Consider the following 22,196-nt stretch of genomic DNA (forward strand, 5'->3'; position numbering starts at 1 on the left):
TATATATATTAAAATGATTTTTAAATCTTGCAGATTTCATCCCTAGACCTAAAAGTAAGCTGTCTGTGATAATATGGAGGAGACGGCTGGAAAGTGATCTGTACATAAAAACAAGAAAAGACATGCCTTTTTTTTTTTTTTTTTTTTTAAAGAACATTCATTGAAGTCAATGGAATGACGGCCACTAAATACACATAGAACATTTATGAAGACCAGCGTACTTGTACGCCGGACTTTAATTTGTCCCTTTCCCCAATTGCCAGATTCATCACAAGGTGTACGGTAGGCGCAGAAATCTACACCTACACTTGAGCAGATTTCTGCCATAAATTATGCCTGCAAGCAGGCGTAATTCATGGGGAATCTGGGGCTCGAGAAGGGGAGGAGGCCATGTCTCCTCCCAGTATTGCCCTGCCCTCTGCCCACTTATCAAGAGAGTGTGGGATCCTGTAGGCGTACACCAGGGAGAATGGGCAAAATTGCTCCTCCCTGGTGTATGCCCTGGCCACCATAGTGTATTAATTAACAGATGTTGTTCACGCAAATGTCACCACCATAGTGTATTGAATAACAGACTTTGCTCACACGAATTAGTTATTCGCAGACGTTATTTAGCAACTAACAGATGTAAGTTTTAGGTGTTCACTCTTTTTTTTTTTTACAGTCCTTACTACTAAATTCAATGGACCTTCAAAAAAAGAACCACACCCAAAAGAGCCTAAACTAGAGTAATGCACAGTTGTCATTGTAATGACAGGCACCAAAAACAAACTGAGGGATGTTGTTTATAATAAATATAAAAAAACAGACAGAAAAAAAACCTTCATGTGAACATAACCTTAGAGTGAAAGGTGACCAGCAGATAGATGAAATAAGGCTTACAACTCAGCTTCCCCTTCTTGTGGACTGACTTGATAGATCACAGAGCATGCTTAGACAACTTTCCTTTAATTTATGTCAATAAGACAGCTCCAGTCCAATGTTGCTTATATCTATGGGGCTTGCTATAAAGCATATCTCTAAATGTACAAAAAATTAAATTACAAAGAAATGGCAATAAGAAAATACATAGATTAGAAGAAAATGACATGTTTCAGTATCTGGCCCTAATCAGTAAAATAAATTTAGGCAATACATTCCTTTTAAATGTAAGCTCCTGGTGCCCTGCTCTGTTCTAGGAGGTTATTCAGGGCCACTGTGAGCGTATTGATGGATACCACAGGTACATTAAATTGCATGCTGCCAGAGGATGAGCTGTAGCACATTGCAGGGCAAAGTGCTATTTTTCATTTTCTAAGATCATTTAGTTTGTAAAAATATATAATGTGTTGACATTTCCCATCATTCTTTTTCAGTTTTTGAATAATTGTTATGATAAAAGGGAGAATCACAGGCCAATATACCTATTGTTCCTATATACCACAGAGAGGATAGCGTTATTGTTACTTTTAGAAACTTTTGACTTGTCACACAGATGTGAAAAGTTTAAAGATATTTGATAGCTATGTAGTTTTTTTTTAAAAGGAATCTTTACCACGTGTGTAACAATACGCTCAGTTTTGTGATATTTAACAGAAAGTAACAATGCAAATGACTTAACCAAGAAATCATTGGGCACATTGCAATAAAATGTTTGTTTGTTTGTTTGTTTTTGTAAAAGCAAATATATTTTTATGGAAACATTAAACAATTATGCTTTGAAATAAAACGTTTACATTCTTATGATAAAAAAAATGGCTACGCTGTAGTATGTCTTTGGCTTTAACCATTTGTTGCTTGATATTCATGTGAAACCTATATCGTCTGCAGGGGCTATTATGTGATCAATGTATCCCCAGGTTAGGGTGTCCTAATCTACTGATACGAGTCTAATAAGAGACATTACACAGAGGCACAAAGGAGATTTATCAAACTGGTGTAAAGTAGAATTGTCTCAGTTGCCCCTAGCAACCAATTAGATTCCACCTTTCATTTTCCAAAAAACCTGTGAAGAATGAAAGGTGGAATATGATTGGTTGCTAGGGGCAACTGAGACAATTCTACTCTACACCAGTTTGATAAATCTCCCCATAGTGTCTTTAATATGGTACAATTTTTATGAAATTAACATTTTAATGAACCAAATTTTAAAACCAGGGGTGGTCATTTACTTTATGCACTGTTATGGCTGCCTGTCCGCTCCTCTTACAACATCCCAGATGAATATTGTAGGGCACGTCACTTCCTGAACCCATTTTGCTGCAGGAGACAGTCTTCATAGACTTACAGGGAAGCCTGTCTTCTTCAGCAAGGCAGAAAAGGTAGCAAGCCTATAAGCGAAGCAATTAGCTGAGCGCTTCTCCTAACTCTGTATAATGATCAATGGGTATCTGAACATCTGGACCCTGATTAATAAAATCTTTGGATGTGTCTCTAGGATGCAAACCTTTGGCCTTTAGGTATGTTTTTAAGTGACAAGGACACACATTTAGTTACAGAAATGTCATTAAGTAATAGGGGCTGCTGTTGGGGAAAACAAGGACTAAACATCTGCTAATCCTCAAGACAAAGAAAACTTAGATTTGTCCATTTAAAGCAACATTTCTCATGTATCCAGTGATATTAGCTTACTCAGTTTCCACAAAATATAGAACAAAGCCAGGTAATAGGTGTTTGCTTTATTGTAGTATTTAGCAAATGAAGTCAATTTCCAATAGAAAATCTATTTTTCCGATAGAATAACCTATGAACAGGGTTCTTATTTTTGTAACAGTTGTGAAAAGCAGCTGACTAAGACGTCAGGACATCTTGCGATATGTCAGTTTCTGGGGCAGATCTAGGCTGGAACCCGGTGGCTCACACTTATAATGCAGTGTAACTGTAACTACTTATAGTCAAATCTATAACAAATAAGCTATTATTAGAATACAGATTGAACTACCACATGGATACATTCATTTAGAAAAATACAATGGTTTACTATGGTGCCAGTGGGAATGTCAGGAATTGTCCTCTTGGTTGTGGAAGGCATGGAAGCTCTCCAAGAAGTGTCCATTAAACTGGCTGCGCATGACATCAGGAACACAGTCAGAACATTTGTAGTTTTCTTTCACCCATTTGCCTCCATCACTGTCCTCTATACAGATGGTAGCAACTCCTGTACAATAAAAAGACAATGATCCCTGTCACACTGTCTCCAAGAAATATGACTCTACTGCTACAATAGACTATTGAGTAGAGCAAAGCTGGATTTGCAGCAAATTGAGCAGAAATTTGATTAGTTGCTGAATTTGTTAAGCGTCTGCGCTCCTATGGTGTCCTCTTTCGTGTCTTCAGCCATGCACTCAGGCAATCACTGACTAAGGGACGGCATTGTGGCCAGTGATCTGTCTGTTCTTGGTTAGTCAGTGATTTGCTGAGCAGAGAGTGACAGCCCACTCAATCCATTACTGACTGATGGAGAAGGGCCAGCACCACAGCTGTCACACTCGAGTCACAAGAGTGACAGCCCGGTCAGCCAATCACTGGCCGCGGTGCTGTCCTTGCTCAGATAGTCATTGGCTCAATGGGCTGTCTCCGCCTAGCTAATCGCTGACTAAGTTAGAACAGACAGCACTGCAGCCGGTGATTGGCTGAGCGTGTAGATGAGGACACGGAAGAGGACACCGAGGGAGCAGACAGATGTATTAATTTGTTAGTGTCACTGTCGTTATAACCTAAAAAAATCTAAATCCACAGTAGATGCGATATAAAGAAAGTTTGCAATTTACATTCATTATTTTTAGTTATCATTGAAAACACGGCACTTCCTGTATTCTGACAGTTTTTATTTTTCTCAAAGAGTCAGAAAACAGGAAGTCCTTTCTATCCCAGGCCATCTGAGCGCTCACAGAGAGAAGGCAGTCATGTGATTGATGGACACATTGAGCCGTGACTCTGTGTACTGTCCGGAATTCTTGTGTTTAGTCTGTTTTTTACAACCAGCACAAGTCAGAAAATTTGCCTTCAGGAGACTGAACCTGGATTTCTGGTAAGTTCAGCTTTGTTTTACAGCGTGATAAGAAAAGAAAAAAAAGAATGTTCATTTCAAATTCGCTTTATTTCACATCTACTGTTGATTTGGATTTTGAAAGTTATAACAGGGACACAGTTTGGTTTGCGAATTTTACAGCAAATATTAACTAACATTGTGAACCAGATTTTTCAATGGTTCACTAATCTCTACTATTGAGGCATCTAAAATGTAACATATACAGCACAAATTGTTCTGGATTTGTGCACCTAAGCACAAGGTCCATTTATTGTGCAGAAAAATCCTTAACTTCTTTGCTTCTTACCTGCAACAACCCCACCTTGGTCTTCCACCAATTTAATAGCAGCTTTCATGGTTCCTCCTGTCTCAATCCACTGATCAACTAATAGGATTCGCACACCTAGAAAAACATATCCTGGACATATAACATTTGTCTTTAAGATCTGTTCTGGATTATAGAGAATTTCTCAGTACCCGGGCCCTACCCTGGATGCTGATACTTTGCTGTAGTTGGCAGTCCCCTTGTGAGCATGGTACCTTTTGGTAATTTCTTTGAGTCTCTGGTCTCCTACTGTAATAAAGAGTCAAAGAGGAGTTGTGGCTCAGCATGTGTGCTGCACTCTAGCACCCCTCCCCACTCTTTCCTTCTCCCTTTTCGTCATGAATAATCAACACTGTCAGCCAGACATAAACTGCCTACAAAGGACTGATCTGCAATCAGATATAGTTGAATCATGTAGCCTATCTGTGTAAGAGCTGTTGCCTTAGGGTTAATCACTTGTCTTGAGACCAACAACAGCCCCCCCGGGTTCGATCTTCCTGATGGAAATTAAATATAATTCTTTTCTCATCATTGTATAAAAAAAAATTAATTTCAAAAAGAATTTGGACCTGAATAGAAATTCTTTGCATTTTTAAAAATCATACAATAATGAAAAAAAATGAATAAAAACAAATAACTACATTTCATTTCCATCAGGGGAATCGAACCAAAGAAAACAACACTGTTGTTGGTCCCTAGACAGGGGATTTACCCGTGGAACACAGCTCCAAAGGTCAGGAGATTGAACTATATCTGATTGCAGATAAGTTCCCTGTTGGCAGATACTGACTGACACCTGAGCGAGCAGGAAGCTGGGCAGCAGAGATTTTTCATGAAGAAGAGGGAGGAGAAAACTGTGGTGAGGCATGTCAGAGTGTGGCAAAACTGTTTCAAAACTACAATTGTAGATTTGCAACAACTGAAGGGGGAGGGCCACAGCTCTTTGTTTTGCATGGCTGACACATGGCTACAGAATGACGATTTTAGTAGCCACTTGCATAGGGTGATACAAAGTTACAAAATATCTCTGTGTTGACAAGATCATCTTAGGTTGACCATTTTTTTGCAACCAGACAGTGAGCTTCTGTATACTGCCGCTTTAGACACCCTCCTATAGATCTCTCACCTGGTTTAATGGCATCAGTTCGGATCTCCATGTTTTTTTCTCTTTCGGAGTAGTCAACATATGATTGGCTATATGTCTTAACACATAGGTGGCCAGCTTTTCTGATGGCTAAAAAGCCTTTCCCTAAATGATTTGCTATGGCTGCTCCTGTACAAAAAAAAAAAGGTTATATAAACAATAGTTATATCTGTTAAAACCTTTAATGCGTCACTACGGTATCAGCAGGTTCTGCCCAGAGAACCTGCTGATATGTCGCAGAAGCGCTTTACCTTATGAGTAGATTGTCGTTATTAACGTTTTCCTTCTCCCCCACATTCTTGATTAATTTCCTAAATGCCCCTATGCAATATGTGGCTTAAGAGCATTTGGGGCGTTGCTCGCTGGCTCAGAGCACCACCGCGTCCCGCCCAGCCTACTATGCATATTCATAGATGCATAGTGGCCTTTTCACCACGCAGTGCCAGGAAGATGTCCCGTCGGAGACTGGCTGCTCCTCCACGCATGCGCAATTCGTCCTGCCGTCCTGACATAGTGAGAAGAATCCTGCTGCAGCGAAGAGGCAACTATGCATCTATGAATATGCATAGTGGGCTGGGCAGGACGCGGTGGTGCTCAGAGCCAGCGAGCAATGCCCCAAATGCTCTTAAGCCACATATTTGCATAGGGACAATTAGGAAATTAATCAAGAAAGCGGGGGAGAAGAAAATCGTTAACAACATCGATTTACTCATTAAGTAGAGAGCTTCTGCAGCAAATCTGCAGATTCTCTGGGCAGAACTTGCTGATGGAGCATATAACACAACATTCACAGCTATTTTTACTGTCTGTTATTTAGTGTAGGGCCACACTGCTTTTTTGCAGTACCTTTAAAGGGAGGGAAAACAGATGCAAAAATGTTTAAAAAAAAAAAAGGATCAAAACGAATTTTCTAAAAGATTTTTTAGCATACACAAAACTGTGGTTGACCACATTTTGGAGCATGTTAAAAGTAACTATTTAAAAATGGATCCGTTAAACAGACTGCAAAAACGTAGCGTGAACCTACTAATCTGCGCCATTACTGGTGTACCCTGGAGCAGATGAAAAATGAATGATCTATCTATAAATCCTGACAACTGGCTATAAAGATAGGTATATGAATGGATGGTTGCTCCTGCAGTTCCGTGTCTTTCACATGTGGCTGCTGTCTCTTGATAAAGCCACTTGAAAAAACCATGCTCATGCCCCCCTGGGTGTTCATAGGGCTACTGAGGGATAAACCCAGTTGGCCAGTCCAGTCCTGAAAACATCTAGCTTGTAACCTTTAGAAGCCATCTGTCTGCTGCCACTAGGGGGAGCTCACTACAAAGGTTTTAATTGAGTTTAAAAGCAGTTTAAAGCTATGTTCACAGTGTATTTTTGCTCAGTATTTCGTTCAGTATTTTGCAACCAAAACCAGGAGTGGATTGAAAACAGAGAAAGGCCAGGTTGACACATTGGAGAAATCGTATGGATGGCCATCATTTAAAGCCGTGGTTTTAAAATAACAGCCTTATTTGCTATTAAATTGCGGCCATCCACTCAATTTCACCAGTGTGTGAACATAGCCCTTCTGTTTTCAATCCACTCCTGGTTTTGGTTGCAAAATACTGAATGAAATACTGAGCAAAAATACAAACTGCTTTTAAACTCAATTGAAAACCCCCTTTTGTAGTGAGCTCCCCCTAGTGGCAGCAGACAGATGGCTTCTAAAGGTTGCAAGCTAGATGTTTGCAGGCTTGGACTGGCCAACTAGGTTTATCCCTCAGTAGCACCAGGAACACCCAGGGGGGCACGAGCATAGTTTTTGTAGTTTGCCATTGTTTGCACAAAATCAATGCAAAATTGTCTGGTATTTACAGTGACCAGTGTTTTTTGTCTTCATAAATAGTGACAAATTCAGTGAGCTTAGCAGCAACTAGATAAGCAGGATCTTTCTTATGCAAACAGAGGAGGAGTGCCGCTGTGGTGCATGGTAATAGGGGGAAGCATGGGAAGGCTGTACGAAAAAGGGGCACATAGCCATGTCTGTGTGAGGGGGGTCCTGAGAAGCAGCTTTTTTCTCTCAGACGCTCACATGAACTGCTCCCCATTGCTGCCCCCTAAAACACACAGACTGCTGATCATGCAAAACATACAAACTAAGCTGAGTTTGTTAGCTTATTTTATGGTAATAAGGATGTCCTACAGTTATATTCATAAGGTAAACAGGCTTTGTCATCTACAATGTCTCCAAAAACAGATCTATATTGGTGAAATGCAGCTATAAAATATGGACATTGCCCACGTTCAATAAGCTTTAGTAAATATATAGAACGCCACAGGGGAAAGTCACTATGACTGATGTCTTGAGTGGTCACTGTGATTTTAAACTACTTTCCCCTATAAGATAACCTATGCCATTTCTATTATATATGTAACATATATGTAAATTATATATTTACCCAAATTCACTAATTGACTATGAAGCCATGTAAGCATGGGGCATCTTTTTTTAGCTGACAGTTTCCCTTTAACCAAATAAAGATTCAATTTATAGTCAACAAGATTTACCTAGAATGAATCCCATGGCATCAATCCCAGCAACAAGATCTATCTGGTCATTCTTAAAGGGTTGCAGAAGATCTTCAATGCAATTCTGCAGGGCCTATATAAAAAAAATTAAATTCTATAATTAAAGTGACACTGTCACCTCCTTTGTGCATTCTGACATCTCTACACAGGTGTAAAGGGTAAATTTAGTGTTTTTAATACCTTATTTCATATTATACTTCATGGTGCTTGTTCAAGTATAAATGTCCTTTTATCAACTGCAGATTGTATTAAGTGGGCGTGGCCTCGTGGCATTAGTGCCACTTAGCCCCACCCACAATGGCACCATTGGCCCACCCCCTTGACGCCCATTGGTTGGCCGACGTAAAGGGGGTGGGGTCTAGACCTTTCGGCCAGCCTTTTCCAATGGCCGGCGAGGGGGCGGGTCCAACTGTGGTGTTGTGGGTGGGGCTAAGTGGTGCTAATGCCGCGAGGCCACGCCCACTTAATACAATCTGCAGTTGATAAAAGATGACTTTTTACTTGAACAAGCACCATGAAGTATGATATGAAATAAGGTATGAAAACCGCTAAATTTACCCTTTACACCTGTCTAGAAATGTCAGAATGCAAATAGGAGGTTAGTGTCACTTTAAGATGTCCAGTGTACTCAGGTAAACCATAATGCAGTAATACCCACAGTATTCTGTATGCAATAAATGTTTGAGCTGACTGCAGGTGAATGTACAATAGTTTTTAGCATTTAAAAGTGCACACATTTGGTAACTGAATTTTATAAATCATAAAGCAAAGGCACCATAGCAAAATTGTGATGGAGACCTCTAATTAATCACATACACACAAAGCAGGGGGTCTACAGTACATAGTTACATAGTATGGTTGACAAAAGACATACGTCCATCAAGTTCAACAAAGGAGAGGATGGAGGATGGGTAGGTTCTATACATATGCATTAATGTTAAATAATTTTGTTCTAAGAACTTGTCTAAGCCTGTAGTAAAGTCCTCTGCTGTATATTCTGTGACCAGATCCTGGGGTGACTGTTCCACAAGTTCACTGTTCTCATGGTAAAGAACGCTTGTCGCCTCCGGAGATTGAACCATTTTTTTCTCCAGGCAGAGGCAGTGCTCCTTGTCTTTTGAGGTTTTTTTTTTTACCTGGAACGTATTTTTTGTAGGGGCCATTTATATATTGAGGATGCCTTCACACATACTGGATCCGCAGCGGAATTTCACGTTGCAAGTTTGCAGCGAAATCTGCTGCGGATCCTGGTATAATGAAGGCCTATGGGGTCACTGATTGGATGACCACCGGGAGATGCTGGGAGGCCCCGAAGTAAGCAGGAGCCTGGAGCAGGTGATGTGTGCTCCGGGCCGGGGCTGCGGGCGTTAAAGGGGCCGGGTTACATATTAAAAATTCCGCTGCAGATATGTAACCCATAGACCTTCACACTACATGGATCCGCAGCGGATTTCGCTGCAAGCCCGCAGCGTGAAATCCGCTGCGGATCCGGTATGTGTGAAGGCACCTTGAATAAATTAATCATATTTCCCCTTAAACGTCTCTTCTCGAGACTAAACAAATTTAGTTCTTTCAATCTATGCTCATAACTAAGATGCTCCATTTCCCTTATTAGTTTAGTTGCCCGCCTTTGTACCTTTTCCATTTCTAGGACGTCCTTTCCATAAATCGGGTTCCAAAACTGAACAGCATACTCCAGATGAGGCCGCACCAAAGCTTTATAATATCATATCCATGTCCCAAGAGTCCATGCCTGTTTTAATGCATGACAATATCCTGCTGGCCTTAAGCCCCTATTACACGGGGCAAAGCAGAACAAATTACGCACGTCAGCAGCGAGTGGGTAAGAGCCGGGGAGAGGGAGCGCAGGGAGCTGCGGGGGGCTGCCCGGCTGCTGTTGTTTGCCTTTCAACATGTTGAAAGACAATGGCAGACAGTGATCAGCTGACATCGTTCATGTCGGTTGTTGTCTTCTATTACACGAGACGATTATCGGCCGTGATGGTCGATATCGGCTGAATATGACTGATAATCGTTAAGTGTAATAGGGCCTTTACAAGCAGCTGACTGACATTGTGTGCTGTTCTGTAGTCTATTTTCTACAAATACTCCCAGATCCTTCTCTATCAGAGACTCTCCCAGTGTAACTCCCCCTCGGACATATGAGTAGACAAATCTTTTTTTATTAGGGTAGGTTGTGCAGATGTCATAGCATTGACTAGATTGGCAGAACCTAGTAGCAAATATTCAATTTCCTTGCAGCACCTTGACAAGGAAAATGAAGTATTACATGGGGCACATTGAAATTAATGGAGTGTCCACATAACTAATAGGCTTGCTGGATCATCTAGAGAAAAACTCTTTAGGCTGGGGCTATATGGGAATGTTGGTTGAACAGGGGTTGCAGGAACTAAAAAAAATGGCCCAATGCGACCCACAAATGGCTGCTACTGCCACCTGACAGTCACAAGAAGTCCAAAAGTATAAAAGGTATTTGTGTATGGAGAGAGGATAAAACAAACCTCTTGGTGGCAGTAAAGTCTGGAGGGGTCCAGCCAAGCATAGTTTGGTCCTTTTTCATTAGGAGCCATTAATGATAGGTACCAGCCAGGGGTTTTCTTCTCTGGATTCTTGTACAGGTCCACGTGGAAAGGAGATGAGTTGCATCCTTTAATTAATAGAATAATATAATATGTCATTAGAACATTTCAGTTTTTCAATAAGTTAACGTGTCAGTGTCGTTTTGCAAAACTTTTGACAAGTCATAGAGACCCATACAAGGTTTTGATATTTCTCTAGGACATGTCAAAAGTTTTGCAAAACAACAGTGACACTTTATCTCATAGACCCCCATATTCTTCTTAGAGAGACTGCTTTACTCCAATATCCTTTATCTGGAAATGATCCATGAATTTGCATAATCCCGAACACTCTCACTTTGGAGACAGACACTGAAGGAGTGTCTGTAGATAAAAAATGTCCCATTTGGTGACAATCAGAGGCAGAATGTAAAAGGCAGTCTATAATTTATATCATAGGGGTCACTGATCAGTGAAGGTCCAGGTGCTGAGGCCACCAGATGAGCAGGCTGGGCATTATGGGGGAGATTTATCAAACATGGTGTAAAGGGCTCTGGCTCAGTTGCCCCTAGCAACCAATCAGATTCCACCTTTCATTTTCCAAAGAGTCTGTGAGAAATGAAAGGTGGAATCTGATTGGTTGCCAGGGGCAACTGAGCCAGTTTTACTTTACACCATGTTTGATAAATCTCCCCTTATATCTCTATATTTCCATTCTGCTCTATTCCGGGAGAGTGGCGCATACAGTGTTGGGACCAGGGGCGTAGCTAGGATTCATGGGGACCCATAGAAAAAAAACTGTACAGGCTATAGTAGATGTACCCCCTGTGTTGGTCCCTTTTAGGGAGACCACACAGGGACCATTTAATAAAAGGGGGCTACACAGGGGGATATCTACTATAGGAAGACTACACAGGGGGCCATCTTGTATAGTAGAGATCTGCCTGTGTGGAACCCTTTAGTAAATGGCCCCCTGTGAAGTTTCCTTATAGTAGATGGCTCTCTACGTTGGTCCCTTTATAGTAGTTGGCCCCCTGTGTAGGTCCCCCTATAGTAGATGGCCCTCTGTGAAGGTCGCCCCTCTTCAGCAGATGGGAGTGAGTCAATGAGTCAGAAGCCAGTGTCCACTGCTGCAGCAAGTTGACAGTCTGACAGGTGGCATATCATTGGACTGAGGGAAGCAGGATGGTCGTTTCAAGAAACCACCTACCATCTAGGCTGTTAGAAGGTGTTGGGGGCAGTGGTTATGTGAGGGCACACGCACACACACACACACACACTCTAAACAGGCTTCAGACTCCCCAGGCTGACCACTATTAAAGGGGTTATCCAGCACTACAAAAACATGGCCACTTTTCCCCCGCTCTTGTCTCCAGATTGGGGGGGTTTCAAACTCAGTTCCATTGAAGTAAATGGAGCTTAATTGCAAACCGCACCTGACCTGGAGACAAGAGAGGGGGAAAGTGGCCATGTTTTTATAGCGCTGGATAACCCCTTTAAGGATTGTCTGATCCACCAACAAGCACAAGCTGCTCCCACGGGTTCCTAGACTACCATCCAGACACACGCAGCATCTTCAATTTCATCAGTGTATGAACATAGCCTTTCTCTGTTTTCACGGAAACTGGAGAGAAAGGAACGGCTGCACATCCCATCTATGGCTGATACTAATGCTGCTTGGCCTATATTAAAAATAAACACCAGAGTGTCTGTATATGATTTGATCAAGCCATAATAGCCCTGTGTACCAACGTGCAGGTCCTCTGGTTCACACGGGTCCCTACGCTAACTCCACACCGTGTCGGTCAGTGAAGGGATTGTCTGATCCACCAACAAGCACAAGCTGCTCCCACAGGTTCCTAGTCTACCATCCAGACACAGGCAGCATCTTCAATTTCATCAGTGTGTGAACATAGCCTTTCTCTGTTTTCAATTCACTCCTGTTTTTTGTTACTTTTCTGAGCAGCAGGGGGGTTGCCTGGGTGATCGCTGCTATCTTCTATGTGCTGCCCGGATGATCTGGCGATCTGCTGTTGCCACTCCTATTCCGCGGAGCGACGGCAGCAGATCGTTGGTATTCTGGCCGTTTTGTCTTTCAACATGTTGAAAGACAAACGACAGCAACAATCAGCCAACATCGTTCATGACTGCTGATCATTGTCTTCTATTATGCAGCGTTTACACGTAACGATTATCGTGCAAATTTGCGCGATAACGGTCAAATTCGAACGATAATCGTACGTGTAAACGCAGCGAACGATCGAACGACGCACAATAAATCTTTCATCAGGTCATCAAATCGTCGTTCATCGTACGCAAAAAATTCGCAAATCGTTCCGTGTGAACAGTCGTTTGCCGATTTAACCAATGTGTGAGATAGGCTTAAACGATCGCAAAACGATCGCAGTGCGAATATTCGTACGATATATCGTACCATCTAAACGCTGATCATTATAAAAAAAAAATCGTAAATCCGACATCGCTAATCGTACGATCGGGCCAATAATCGTTACGTGTAAACGCAGCATTATACCAGACGATTATCATTGGCCAAATACGGCCAATAATCATTTAGGGCCTTAAAGGGTCCTTTTACATGTACAGATAAATTGCTTAAAGTGCTTGTTTCCCAAATGACAAGCTTTTTTAAAAAAAAATGATAGGCGTTTAGACAAGGAGATAAATCACTGTGAAAAGTTGTTAATTTGCATTTGTATCTTTATACTAAAGACTTGAGAACAATTAACAATGATTTTGAGGCCAGCTCAGAAGATGCATTCCACAACATATTAACAATTTTTCATTCGCCCTTCCTCAGCACAGCAGACAAAAGGGCGCTCCCTGCTAGACCCTCACTTAGCATATACACATACACGGCATGGGGGAGGGGGGGTTGGCAGCTGGGTGTAGCACTACAATGCACAAGATAAAGCATGTTGTGTGTGTTTTGTGTATGTGGCTTGTATGTATACTTCCTTATAAATCAGAATAGTCTATGCAATAGACTGTATAGGGCCCCTGCAGGGCTCATGCTTGCAGCACAGAGACACCACAGATTTTCTTACCTGGCATTTTGCACTGTTAGAAGTTTGTGTAGAGACAAGTTGTGCTCTCTGGCTCCTATGCTTGCTCCTTTCCCAGTTATGTAACTCAACCTCGGGCTAAATTCATCCACTGCTATAAGGGGAAAGAGTTCATATACTTGTGATAGTCAGGAGAATGGTGTACGCCTACTGTGGTCTTTGTACTGAGCATGGGGATTCTGGAATGCTGAGAGGAAGAGAGAAAAGGACAAAAAAACAATATTGCCATACAGAATGAGTTTTCTAGCTTACAAAAAATGCAACTAAGCTACACATAATACTTTCTATATAGCTGTACTCATACTGCGCTAATACATGTCATTATCAATGAAAATTACAAGACATTAAAAAGACATGGCCATATATTCCATATATATATATTTTTTTTATAGAATATATGAATATTAAATCATTCACTAAAGACACCTTATAATGTAGAGCAAAGCGCAATAACCTGTGATAGACACAGCCCTATGTACTACAAAATCGCCTAGTCATTCTATTGGGCACCACTTGAGTGCCAGCAACTCATCACTAGAGGGCAGAGTGGAAGCAGCCAGGCTCCCAGGGTTCACCTTATCAGCTGGACGGCTAGATATTGTAAGAATGTGCACCATCATACTGGATAAGATTCTAAGGTTATATGTCATATACAACTGATGGGCTCGCATTGCCTTTTTTCTTGTTTATTTTACTGTTTCCATTACAGTTTACACTTTAATTACAACCACCAACCAACCAGTTTTGTGCACATTAAAAAAAGTATACCTTACAATCCAATGGATTCCCATTGACCCTTAGCATCCATTTTTATATGTTACTTTCTTTTTAATGTATATATTAAACAGAGACAAAAAACGCCCAGCCTATGGTATAAAATCAGTGCTTCAGCAATATAGGATTTACATGGCGACAGGCATGCGCAATAAACATTAAATATCTCAAAGCATTGCTGTCATTTGTAATAACTTTTGAAGTCTCATCAGACAGTTAAAGGTTACTGATTGCAGTGAATCTCACTGCCGAGACCCGCTGTAATATGGAGATACAGCTGGAGGGAGTGAGCAGCAGTGCTCTCTACTCCTCGGCCAGCTGAACATCTGACTCTTTTTCGCCCAATACATTATAATAAAGCTAATAAATTGGATTTGCCACACACTCCCTATTTCAGGATGGCAGCAGTTCTCAGCAGTGAGATCTGGTGCGATCAGTAACTTTTGAAATTGCAGTCAGTTTAATCATATTATACTTATGTGATCACTCTACTCATTCCTCCTCAAGCCTTTGCAGGTAAGTGCCACACCTTGTCTTGTAAATTCTCCCCCTTCTCTGAGTCATGTTTGGGTCTTTTATACCCCCTGGTGCATACAGCTGTCTGTTCCCCCCTGCCAGGAGACATCTAGTCTCACCTTGATGATCAAAGACACAAATGGATTCAAAGGAACAATGATGGTGCTACTTCCTTATCAACTAGGTTTTGCATTCTGCGCAATCCTATTCATACCTGTGATAATGAGAGACTTTTTGATGTACCAGTGCCAACCATGAGCACATTGCATATTGATACAGTACATTCCCTTCAGTCATGCGGCCATACAAGACTCTCCATCGTTATTCACATATACAATATAAAATATATCATGGTATAACGATTTAATTAGTAGTAGAATCAGGGGCGTAACTAGAAATGGCTGGGCCCCATAGCAAGCTTTTGAATGGGGCCCCCCCTGCAGTCACGGCAATAATATTACTAGTACTATTTATATACTTACATCCAGCCAGGACAGCAGCGTGTGTGTTATATACAGCCAGAACAGCAGTGTGTGTGTGTGTGTTATATACAGCCAGAACAGGGGGCGCAGGGGTGGGTGTTATATACAGCCAGGACAGGGGGGGGGGGGGGTTGATATATACAGTCAGGACAGGGAGGGGGGGGTGTTATATACAGCCAGGACAGGGGGGGATGGTATATAAACAGCCAGAACAGGGAGAGAGGGGGGTGTTATATACAGCCAGGACAGGGGGGGGGGGGGGTGATATATACAGCCAGGACAGGGAGAGAGGGGTGTTATATACAGCCAGGACAGGGAGAGAGGGGTGTTATATACAGCCAGGACAGGGAGAGAGGGGGATGATCTATACAGCCAGTACAGGGAGAGAGGGGGATGATATATACAGCCAGGACAGGGAGAGAGGGGGTGTTATATACAGCCTGGACAGGGGGGGGGATGATATATACAGTCAGGACAGGGAGAAGGGGGGGGTGTTATATACAGCCAGGACAGGGGGGGGGGGTGATATATAAACAGCCAGAACAGGGAGAGAGGGGGAGAGGGGGGTGTTATATACAGCCAGGACAGGGGGGGGGGGGGTGATATATACAGCCAGGACAGGGAGAGAGGGGGGTGATATATACAGCCAGGAGAGGGAGAGAGGGGGTGTTATATACAGCCAGGACAGAGAGAGAGGGGGGTGATATATACAGCCAGGACAGGGGGGATGATATATACAGCCAGGACAGGGAGAGAGGGGGTGATATATACAGCCAGGACAGGGAGAGAGGGGGGTGATATATACAGCCAGGAGAGGGAGAGAGGGGGTGTTATATACAGCCAGGACAGAGAGAGAGGGGGGTGATATATACAGCCAGGACAGGGGGGATGATATATACAGCCAGGACAGGGAGAGAGGGGGTGATATATACAGCCAGGACAGGGAGAGAGGGGGGTGATATATACAGCCAGGACAGGGGGGATGATATATACAGCCAGGACAGGGAGAGAGGGGGGTGATATATACAGCCAGGACAGGGGGGGGTGATATATACAGCCAGGACAGGGAGAGAGGGGGGTGATATATACAGCCAGGACAGGGGGGATGATATATACAGCCAGGACAGGGAGAGAGGGGGGTGATATATACAGCCAGGACAGGGGGGGGGGGGTGATATATACAGTCAGGACAGGGAGAGAGGGGGGTGATATATACAGCCAGGACAGGGGGGGTGATATATACAGCCAGTACAGGGAGAGAGGGGTGATATATACAGCCAGGACAGGGAGAGAGGGGGGTGATATATACAGCTAGGACAGGGGGGATGATATATACAGCCAGGACAGGGAGAGAGGGGTGTTATATACAGCCAGGACAGGGAGAGAGGGGGATGATCTATACAGCCAGTACAGGGAGAGAGGGGGATGATATATACAGCCAGGACAGGGAGAGAGGGGGTGTTATATACAGCCTGGACAGGGGGGGGGGATGATATATACAGTCAGGACAGGGAGAAGGGGGGGGGGTGTTATATACAGCCAGGACAGGGGGGGGGGGGGTGATATATAAACAGCCAGAACAGGGAGAGAGGGGGGTGATATATACAGCCAGGACAGGGAGAGAGGGGTGTTATATACAGCCAGGACAGGGAGAGAGGGGGTGTTATATACAGCCAGGACAGGGAGAGAGGGGGGTGATATATACAGCCAGGAGAGGGAGAGAAGGGGGTGTTATATACAGCCAAGACAGGGAGAGAGGGGGTGATATATTCAGCCGGGACAGAGAGAGAGGGGGGTGATATATACAGCCAGGACAGGGGGGATGATATATACAGCCAGGACAGGGAGAGAGGGGGTGATATATACAGCCAGGACAGGGAGAGAGGGGGGTGATATATACAGCCAGGACAGGGGGGATGATATATACAGCCAGGACAGGGAGAGAGGGGGGTGATATATACAGCAAGGACAGGGGGGGTGATATATACAGCCAGGACAGGGAGAGAGGGGGTGATATATACAGCCAGGACAGGGGGATGATATATACAGCCAGGACAGGGAGAGAGGGGGGTGATATATACAGCCAGGACAGGGGGGGGGGTGATATATACAGTCAGGACAGGGAGAGAGGGGGGTGATATATACAGCCAGGACAGGGGGGGTGATATATACAGCCAGTACAGGGAGAGAGGGGTGATATGTACAGCCAGGACAGGGAGAGAGGGGGGTGATATATACAGCTAGGACAGGGGGGATGATATATACAGCCAGGACAGGGAGAGAGGGGGTGTTATATACAGCCAGGACAGGGAGAGAGGGGGGTGATATATACAGCCAGAACAGGGAGAGAGGGGGTGATATATACAACCAGAACAGGGAGAGAGGGGGTGATATATACAACCAGGACAGGGAGAGAGGGGGGTGATATATACAGCCAGGACAGGGGGGATGATATATACAGCCAGGACAGGGAGAGAGGGGGTGTTATATACAGCCAGAACAGGGAGAGAGGGGGTGTTATATACAGCCAGGACAGGGAGAGAGGGGGATGATATATACAGCCAGGACAGGGAGAGAGGGGGTGATATATACAGCCAGGACAGGGAGAGAGAGGGGTGATATATACAGCCAGGACAGGGGGATGATATATACAGCCAGGACAGGGAGAGAGGGGGGTGATATATACAGCAAGGACAGGGGGGGTGATATATACAGCCAGGACAGGGAGAGAGGGGGTGATATATACAGCCAGGACAGGGGGGATGATATATACAGCCAGGACAGGGAGAGAGGGGGGTGATATATACAGCCAGGACAGGGGGGGGGGGGGTATATACAGTCAGGACAGGGAGAGAGGGGGGTGATATATACAGCCAGGACAGGGGGGGTGATATATACAGCCAGTACAGGGAGAGAGGGGTGATATGTACAGCCAGGACAGGGAGAGAGGGGGGTGATATATACAGCTAGGACAGGGGGGATGATATATACAGCCAGGACAGGGAGAGAGGGGGTGTTATATACAGCCAGGACAGGGAGAGAGGGGGGTGATATATACAGCCAGAACAGGGAGAGAGGGGGTGATATATACAACCAGAACAGGGAGAGAGGGGGTGATATATACAACCAGGACAGGGAGAGAGGGGGGTGATATATACAGCCAGGACAGGGGGGATGATATATACAGCCAGGACAGGGAGAGAGGGGGTGTTATATACAGCCAGGACAGGGAGAGAGGGGGTGTTATATACAGCCAGGACAGGGAGAGAGGGGGGTGATATATACAGCCAGGACAGGGAGAGAGGGGGTGTTATATACAGCCAGGACAGGGAGAGAGGGGGGTGATATATACAGCCAGGACAAGTAGAGAGGGGGTGATATATACAGCCAGGACGGGGGGGGGATGATATATACAGCCAACAACTGAGAGGAAGGAGACTCCTCACTGTTGCCCAGCTACTGACACACACAGTGAGTAGGGATCACTGTGTGTCAGCTATTACCTGCAAATGGTAGCAGCAGAGATCCGAAGCAGGGGGCATTGCCCAGCACTAGGGCCCACGGAAGGTGTGTAGTTGCACTGCAGGAGAGGACCTACCTACGTACACCTGCTATGGGGATAAGTGAGGAGACAGGACCAGCGCCGTAGGAAGTCCCCACTCTGCTCACCCAGCAGTGTCATAGGAGTCGGGAAACAGGAAGTTGGGAAGAGGGGGGTGGGGGGCCCGGCATGCTTCACTACACACTATTCTCCCAGGTTAGCAGATGTCAGGACAAAGGTCCTGAACAGCTAACCGGGAACATGACAGCCTGCCCGGGCCCCCTGATGTGCTGGGCCCCGTAGCAGCGGCTATGGCTGCTACTGCGGTAGTTCCGCCCCTGAGTAGAATCACTGCAATATCAGGTGAATACCTGGAGAGGATAGAGCAAGCTCTTTACCATCTCCTCGTTCTAAAAATTCATTTAATATATGGTCCCCAGATAGGAGACATATCAGATATTAGACTGATAAGAACAGATACTACACTTGATCTGAGCCAAAAGGCCAAGAAGCAATATATATATATATATATATATATATATATATATATATATATATATATATATATTTATTTTTTTATAATTTTTTTCATTGTTTTTTATAACATGTCTTCCCACTGGTAAACTCTCCAATCGTCCAATCGTCTTACAAGAGAGAATTACATTGACATAGGAGCAAATTGCTCATCGCTTCTTTTTGTCTGTCGCCTACCCTTCCCAATGGGAAAAATGGCTCTGGATTACATGACCTCAAGTGTAGGCTTTCCAATAATGCCTTGCAGTCAGCCCTTTCTATATGGCTGCAAATTATGATGGACTATAGGGGTGTGAAGCACCATTAGAAGCACTGTCCGTCCCCATAGCAGCAATCTGCCCCAGCCCACACCTTCTAATGATGATCAATGAAGCAGGCCAGATCGTTGCTAGGGGTACAGTGCTCCTAATGGTCTTACCGGTCTGTGGAGTGGAGGAATAAGTGCACAGGAACGGTGCCGAGGATGAAAGTAAGAGACATACCTTCATCCTTGGTGCCTCCTGTGCAATAAGATTCATCTAATCTGCTAATAGTTTCCTTTAATCTACCTTTTGGCCTGCCTCCTTCCCCTCAGACTGTACTTGTCCGGATGATAAAGAAGAACATAGGGGGCCTTATTTACTAACAATGCGTCAATTGTCAGCTATTATGTTGTCTGCTGTGTCTGTTTTTTGCGTCAAGTTCAAATTTAAATTTCATAGGACAAAATACCCAACCATCCTGCCAGACTAGAAGTGGCTGATTTTTAGTATTAAAAAATCAATGGTATGCTAAAAAAATCTGGCGGTTGTGGCAGGGACACACCCACAATACGCCCACTTGGCAGGTTTTTGGACAAAAATTATGGGTTTCTAGGGTTTTCGGAAAAATTGTGTCGCACACCTGTAGTAAATATATTGGAACACTAAACTGACAGGCAAAATGTCCCAAAACACAACATTTTGCTGCCGGGAACACATTTAGAATTAAATAATACACTTAAGAACACACAATATGAGGCCTGAGAGATTTATTTGATGGTCTCTGATTCCAGTTCAGTTTTAGAATTTCCTGCTTGTGGTCATAGGAGCAGACGGAGCATTCATTTTGGTTCTGCTCTGTGTTGGATTCTTATTAAAAACCTGTTTTGCCTCATCTGCTGGTAGAGGTTTGTCCATTGGGTTTGGTGGACCTGGCTCTGATCTTGATGAATTCTCTGGAAACACAGAATCATCTTTATCCTCATCAGGATGTTCAAATATGGTCTCTAGCCTAGGTGCCTAAAGGTAGACAAATATCATATAGTTATATTCACACAACCAAGTATGGGGTGGAATTCGCATACATTCTGCACCCAAAAATGTATCCTTGATGTTCATTTAGAAAGACAGATTTCCGAAAATGAGGAAGTATTTAAAGCGACTCTGTACCCACAATCTGTCCCCCCCAAAGCACTTGTACCTTCGGATAGCTGCTTTTAATCCAAGATCTGTCCTGGGGTCCGTTCGGCAGGGGATGCAGTTATTGTCATAAAAAACAACTTTTAATCCTGCAGCGCTGTGTCTAACGGCCAGGGCTTACATTTGTATATGCATTAGGCTGGCACCACCTCTCCGCCCTTCCTCCCCACCCTCCTCATTAGGAATGATCCAGGAACATTTACTGCTGTTTGAGCTTTGCACAGGTGTATTAACAATCCAGCCCATGTTCATTATTCACCCAGGTGGGGAATAGGAAGCAATCTGCCTGGAGAGATTCCTAATGAGGAGGAGGGTGGGGAGGAAGGACAGAGAGGTTGTGCCAGCCTAATGCATATACAAATGTAAGCCCCGGCTGTTAGACACAGCGCTGCCGGATTAAAAGTTGTTTTTATGACAATAACTGCATCCCCTGCCGAACGGACACCAGGAAAGATCTTGGATTAAAAGCAGCTATCCGAAGGTACAAGTGGTTTGGGGGGGACAGATTGTGGGTACAGAGTCGCTTTAAATATCAAGTTAAAAGGGTGGGATAAAACATTGGGAGCGAGCATTCAGTGGGCAGTTATTAAAAATGCCATAATTAATGCATAGATGGTGAAAATGGTGATGTCACCACCCGACTCCCAGAGCTGTGCGTGCTGTGGCTGCTGGAGAGGATGATAGCAGAGGGATGCTCAGTGTTACTTCTATGAAAAAGTCTCCAGTCTCCAGTACTTATTAGCTGCTGTATGTCCTGCAGGAACTGGTACTCTTTCCAGTCTGGAGAGCAGGAGAGGTTTTTTATGAGGAATTGCTACTGCTCTGGACAGTTTCTGTCACTGGCTGAGGTGTCAGCAGAGAGCACTGTGTCCTACTGGAAAGAATACACCAACTCCTGCAGGACATACAGCAGCTAATAAGTACTGGAAGACTTGAGATTTTTTAAGGTAATTACAAATCTCTGGCACTTTGTGGCATCAGTTGATTTGAAAGAAAAACTTCTTTGGTGAACTACCCCTTTAAAGCGACTCTGTACCCACAATCTGACCCCCTAAACCACTTGTACCTTCGGATAGCTGCTTTTAATCCAAGATCTGTCCTGGGGTCCGTTCGGCAGGTGATGCAGTTATTATCCTAAAAACAACTTTTAACTTGCAGCACCGTGCCAAACGGTAGTATCTGTGCCCTAAGGGTCC

General features: G+C 43.9%; 1 protein-coding gene and 1 non-coding gene across 4 annotated transcripts; both read right to left on the reverse strand.

Annotated features, from left to right (window-relative positions):
* Positions 1–2,644: 2,644 nt before the first annotated feature.
* LOC138767755 (adenine phosphoribosyltransferase-like) lies at positions 2,645–15,103 on the reverse strand. Of its 3 annotated transcripts, none has more exons than XM_069945512.1 (7): positions 14,964–15,103; positions 13,697–13,901; positions 10,575–10,720; positions 8,032–8,125; positions 5,461–5,607; positions 4,317–4,412; positions 2,645–3,136 (listed from the first exon to the last, which is right to left on the reverse strand). In XM_069945512.1, exons 2-7 carry the CDS (start codon positions 13,701–13,703, stop codon positions 2,979–2,981), a joined length of 648 nt encoding a protein of 215 aa, XP_069801613.1. In that variant the 5' UTR covers positions 13,704–13,901; positions 14,964–15,103; the 3' UTR covers positions 2,645–2,978. The 3 variants fall into 3 exon arrangements, 2 of the variants coding, with proteins under 2 accessions (XP_069801613.1, XP_069801612.1); XR_011358846.1 differs by lacking the exons at positions 13,697–13,901; positions 14,964–15,103 and adding exons at positions 4,498–4,583; positions 10,932–11,163 and having other exon boundaries at positions 3,054–3,136; XM_069945511.1 differs by lacking the exons at positions 13,697–13,901; positions 14,964–15,103 and adding an exon at positions 10,932–11,163.
* Positions 15,104–19,352: 4,249 nt separating this feature from the next.
* On the reverse strand, positions 19,353–19,543 carry LOC138768228 (U2 spliceosomal RNA). Its single transcript, XR_011358959.1, has one exon. It is a non-coding gene; the product is annotated as a U2 spliceosomal RNA (small nuclear RNA).
* Between the last annotated feature and the right edge of the window lie 2,653 nt (positions 19,544–22,196).

The sequence above is a fragment of the Dendropsophus ebraccatus genome, chromosome 11 (assembly GCF_027789765.1).
Source record: "Dendropsophus ebraccatus isolate aDenEbr1 chromosome 11, aDenEbr1.pat, whole genome shotgun sequence".
In the NCBI taxonomy this organism is placed as follows: domain Eukaryota; kingdom Metazoa; phylum Chordata; class Amphibia; order Anura; family Hylidae; genus Dendropsophus; species Dendropsophus ebraccatus.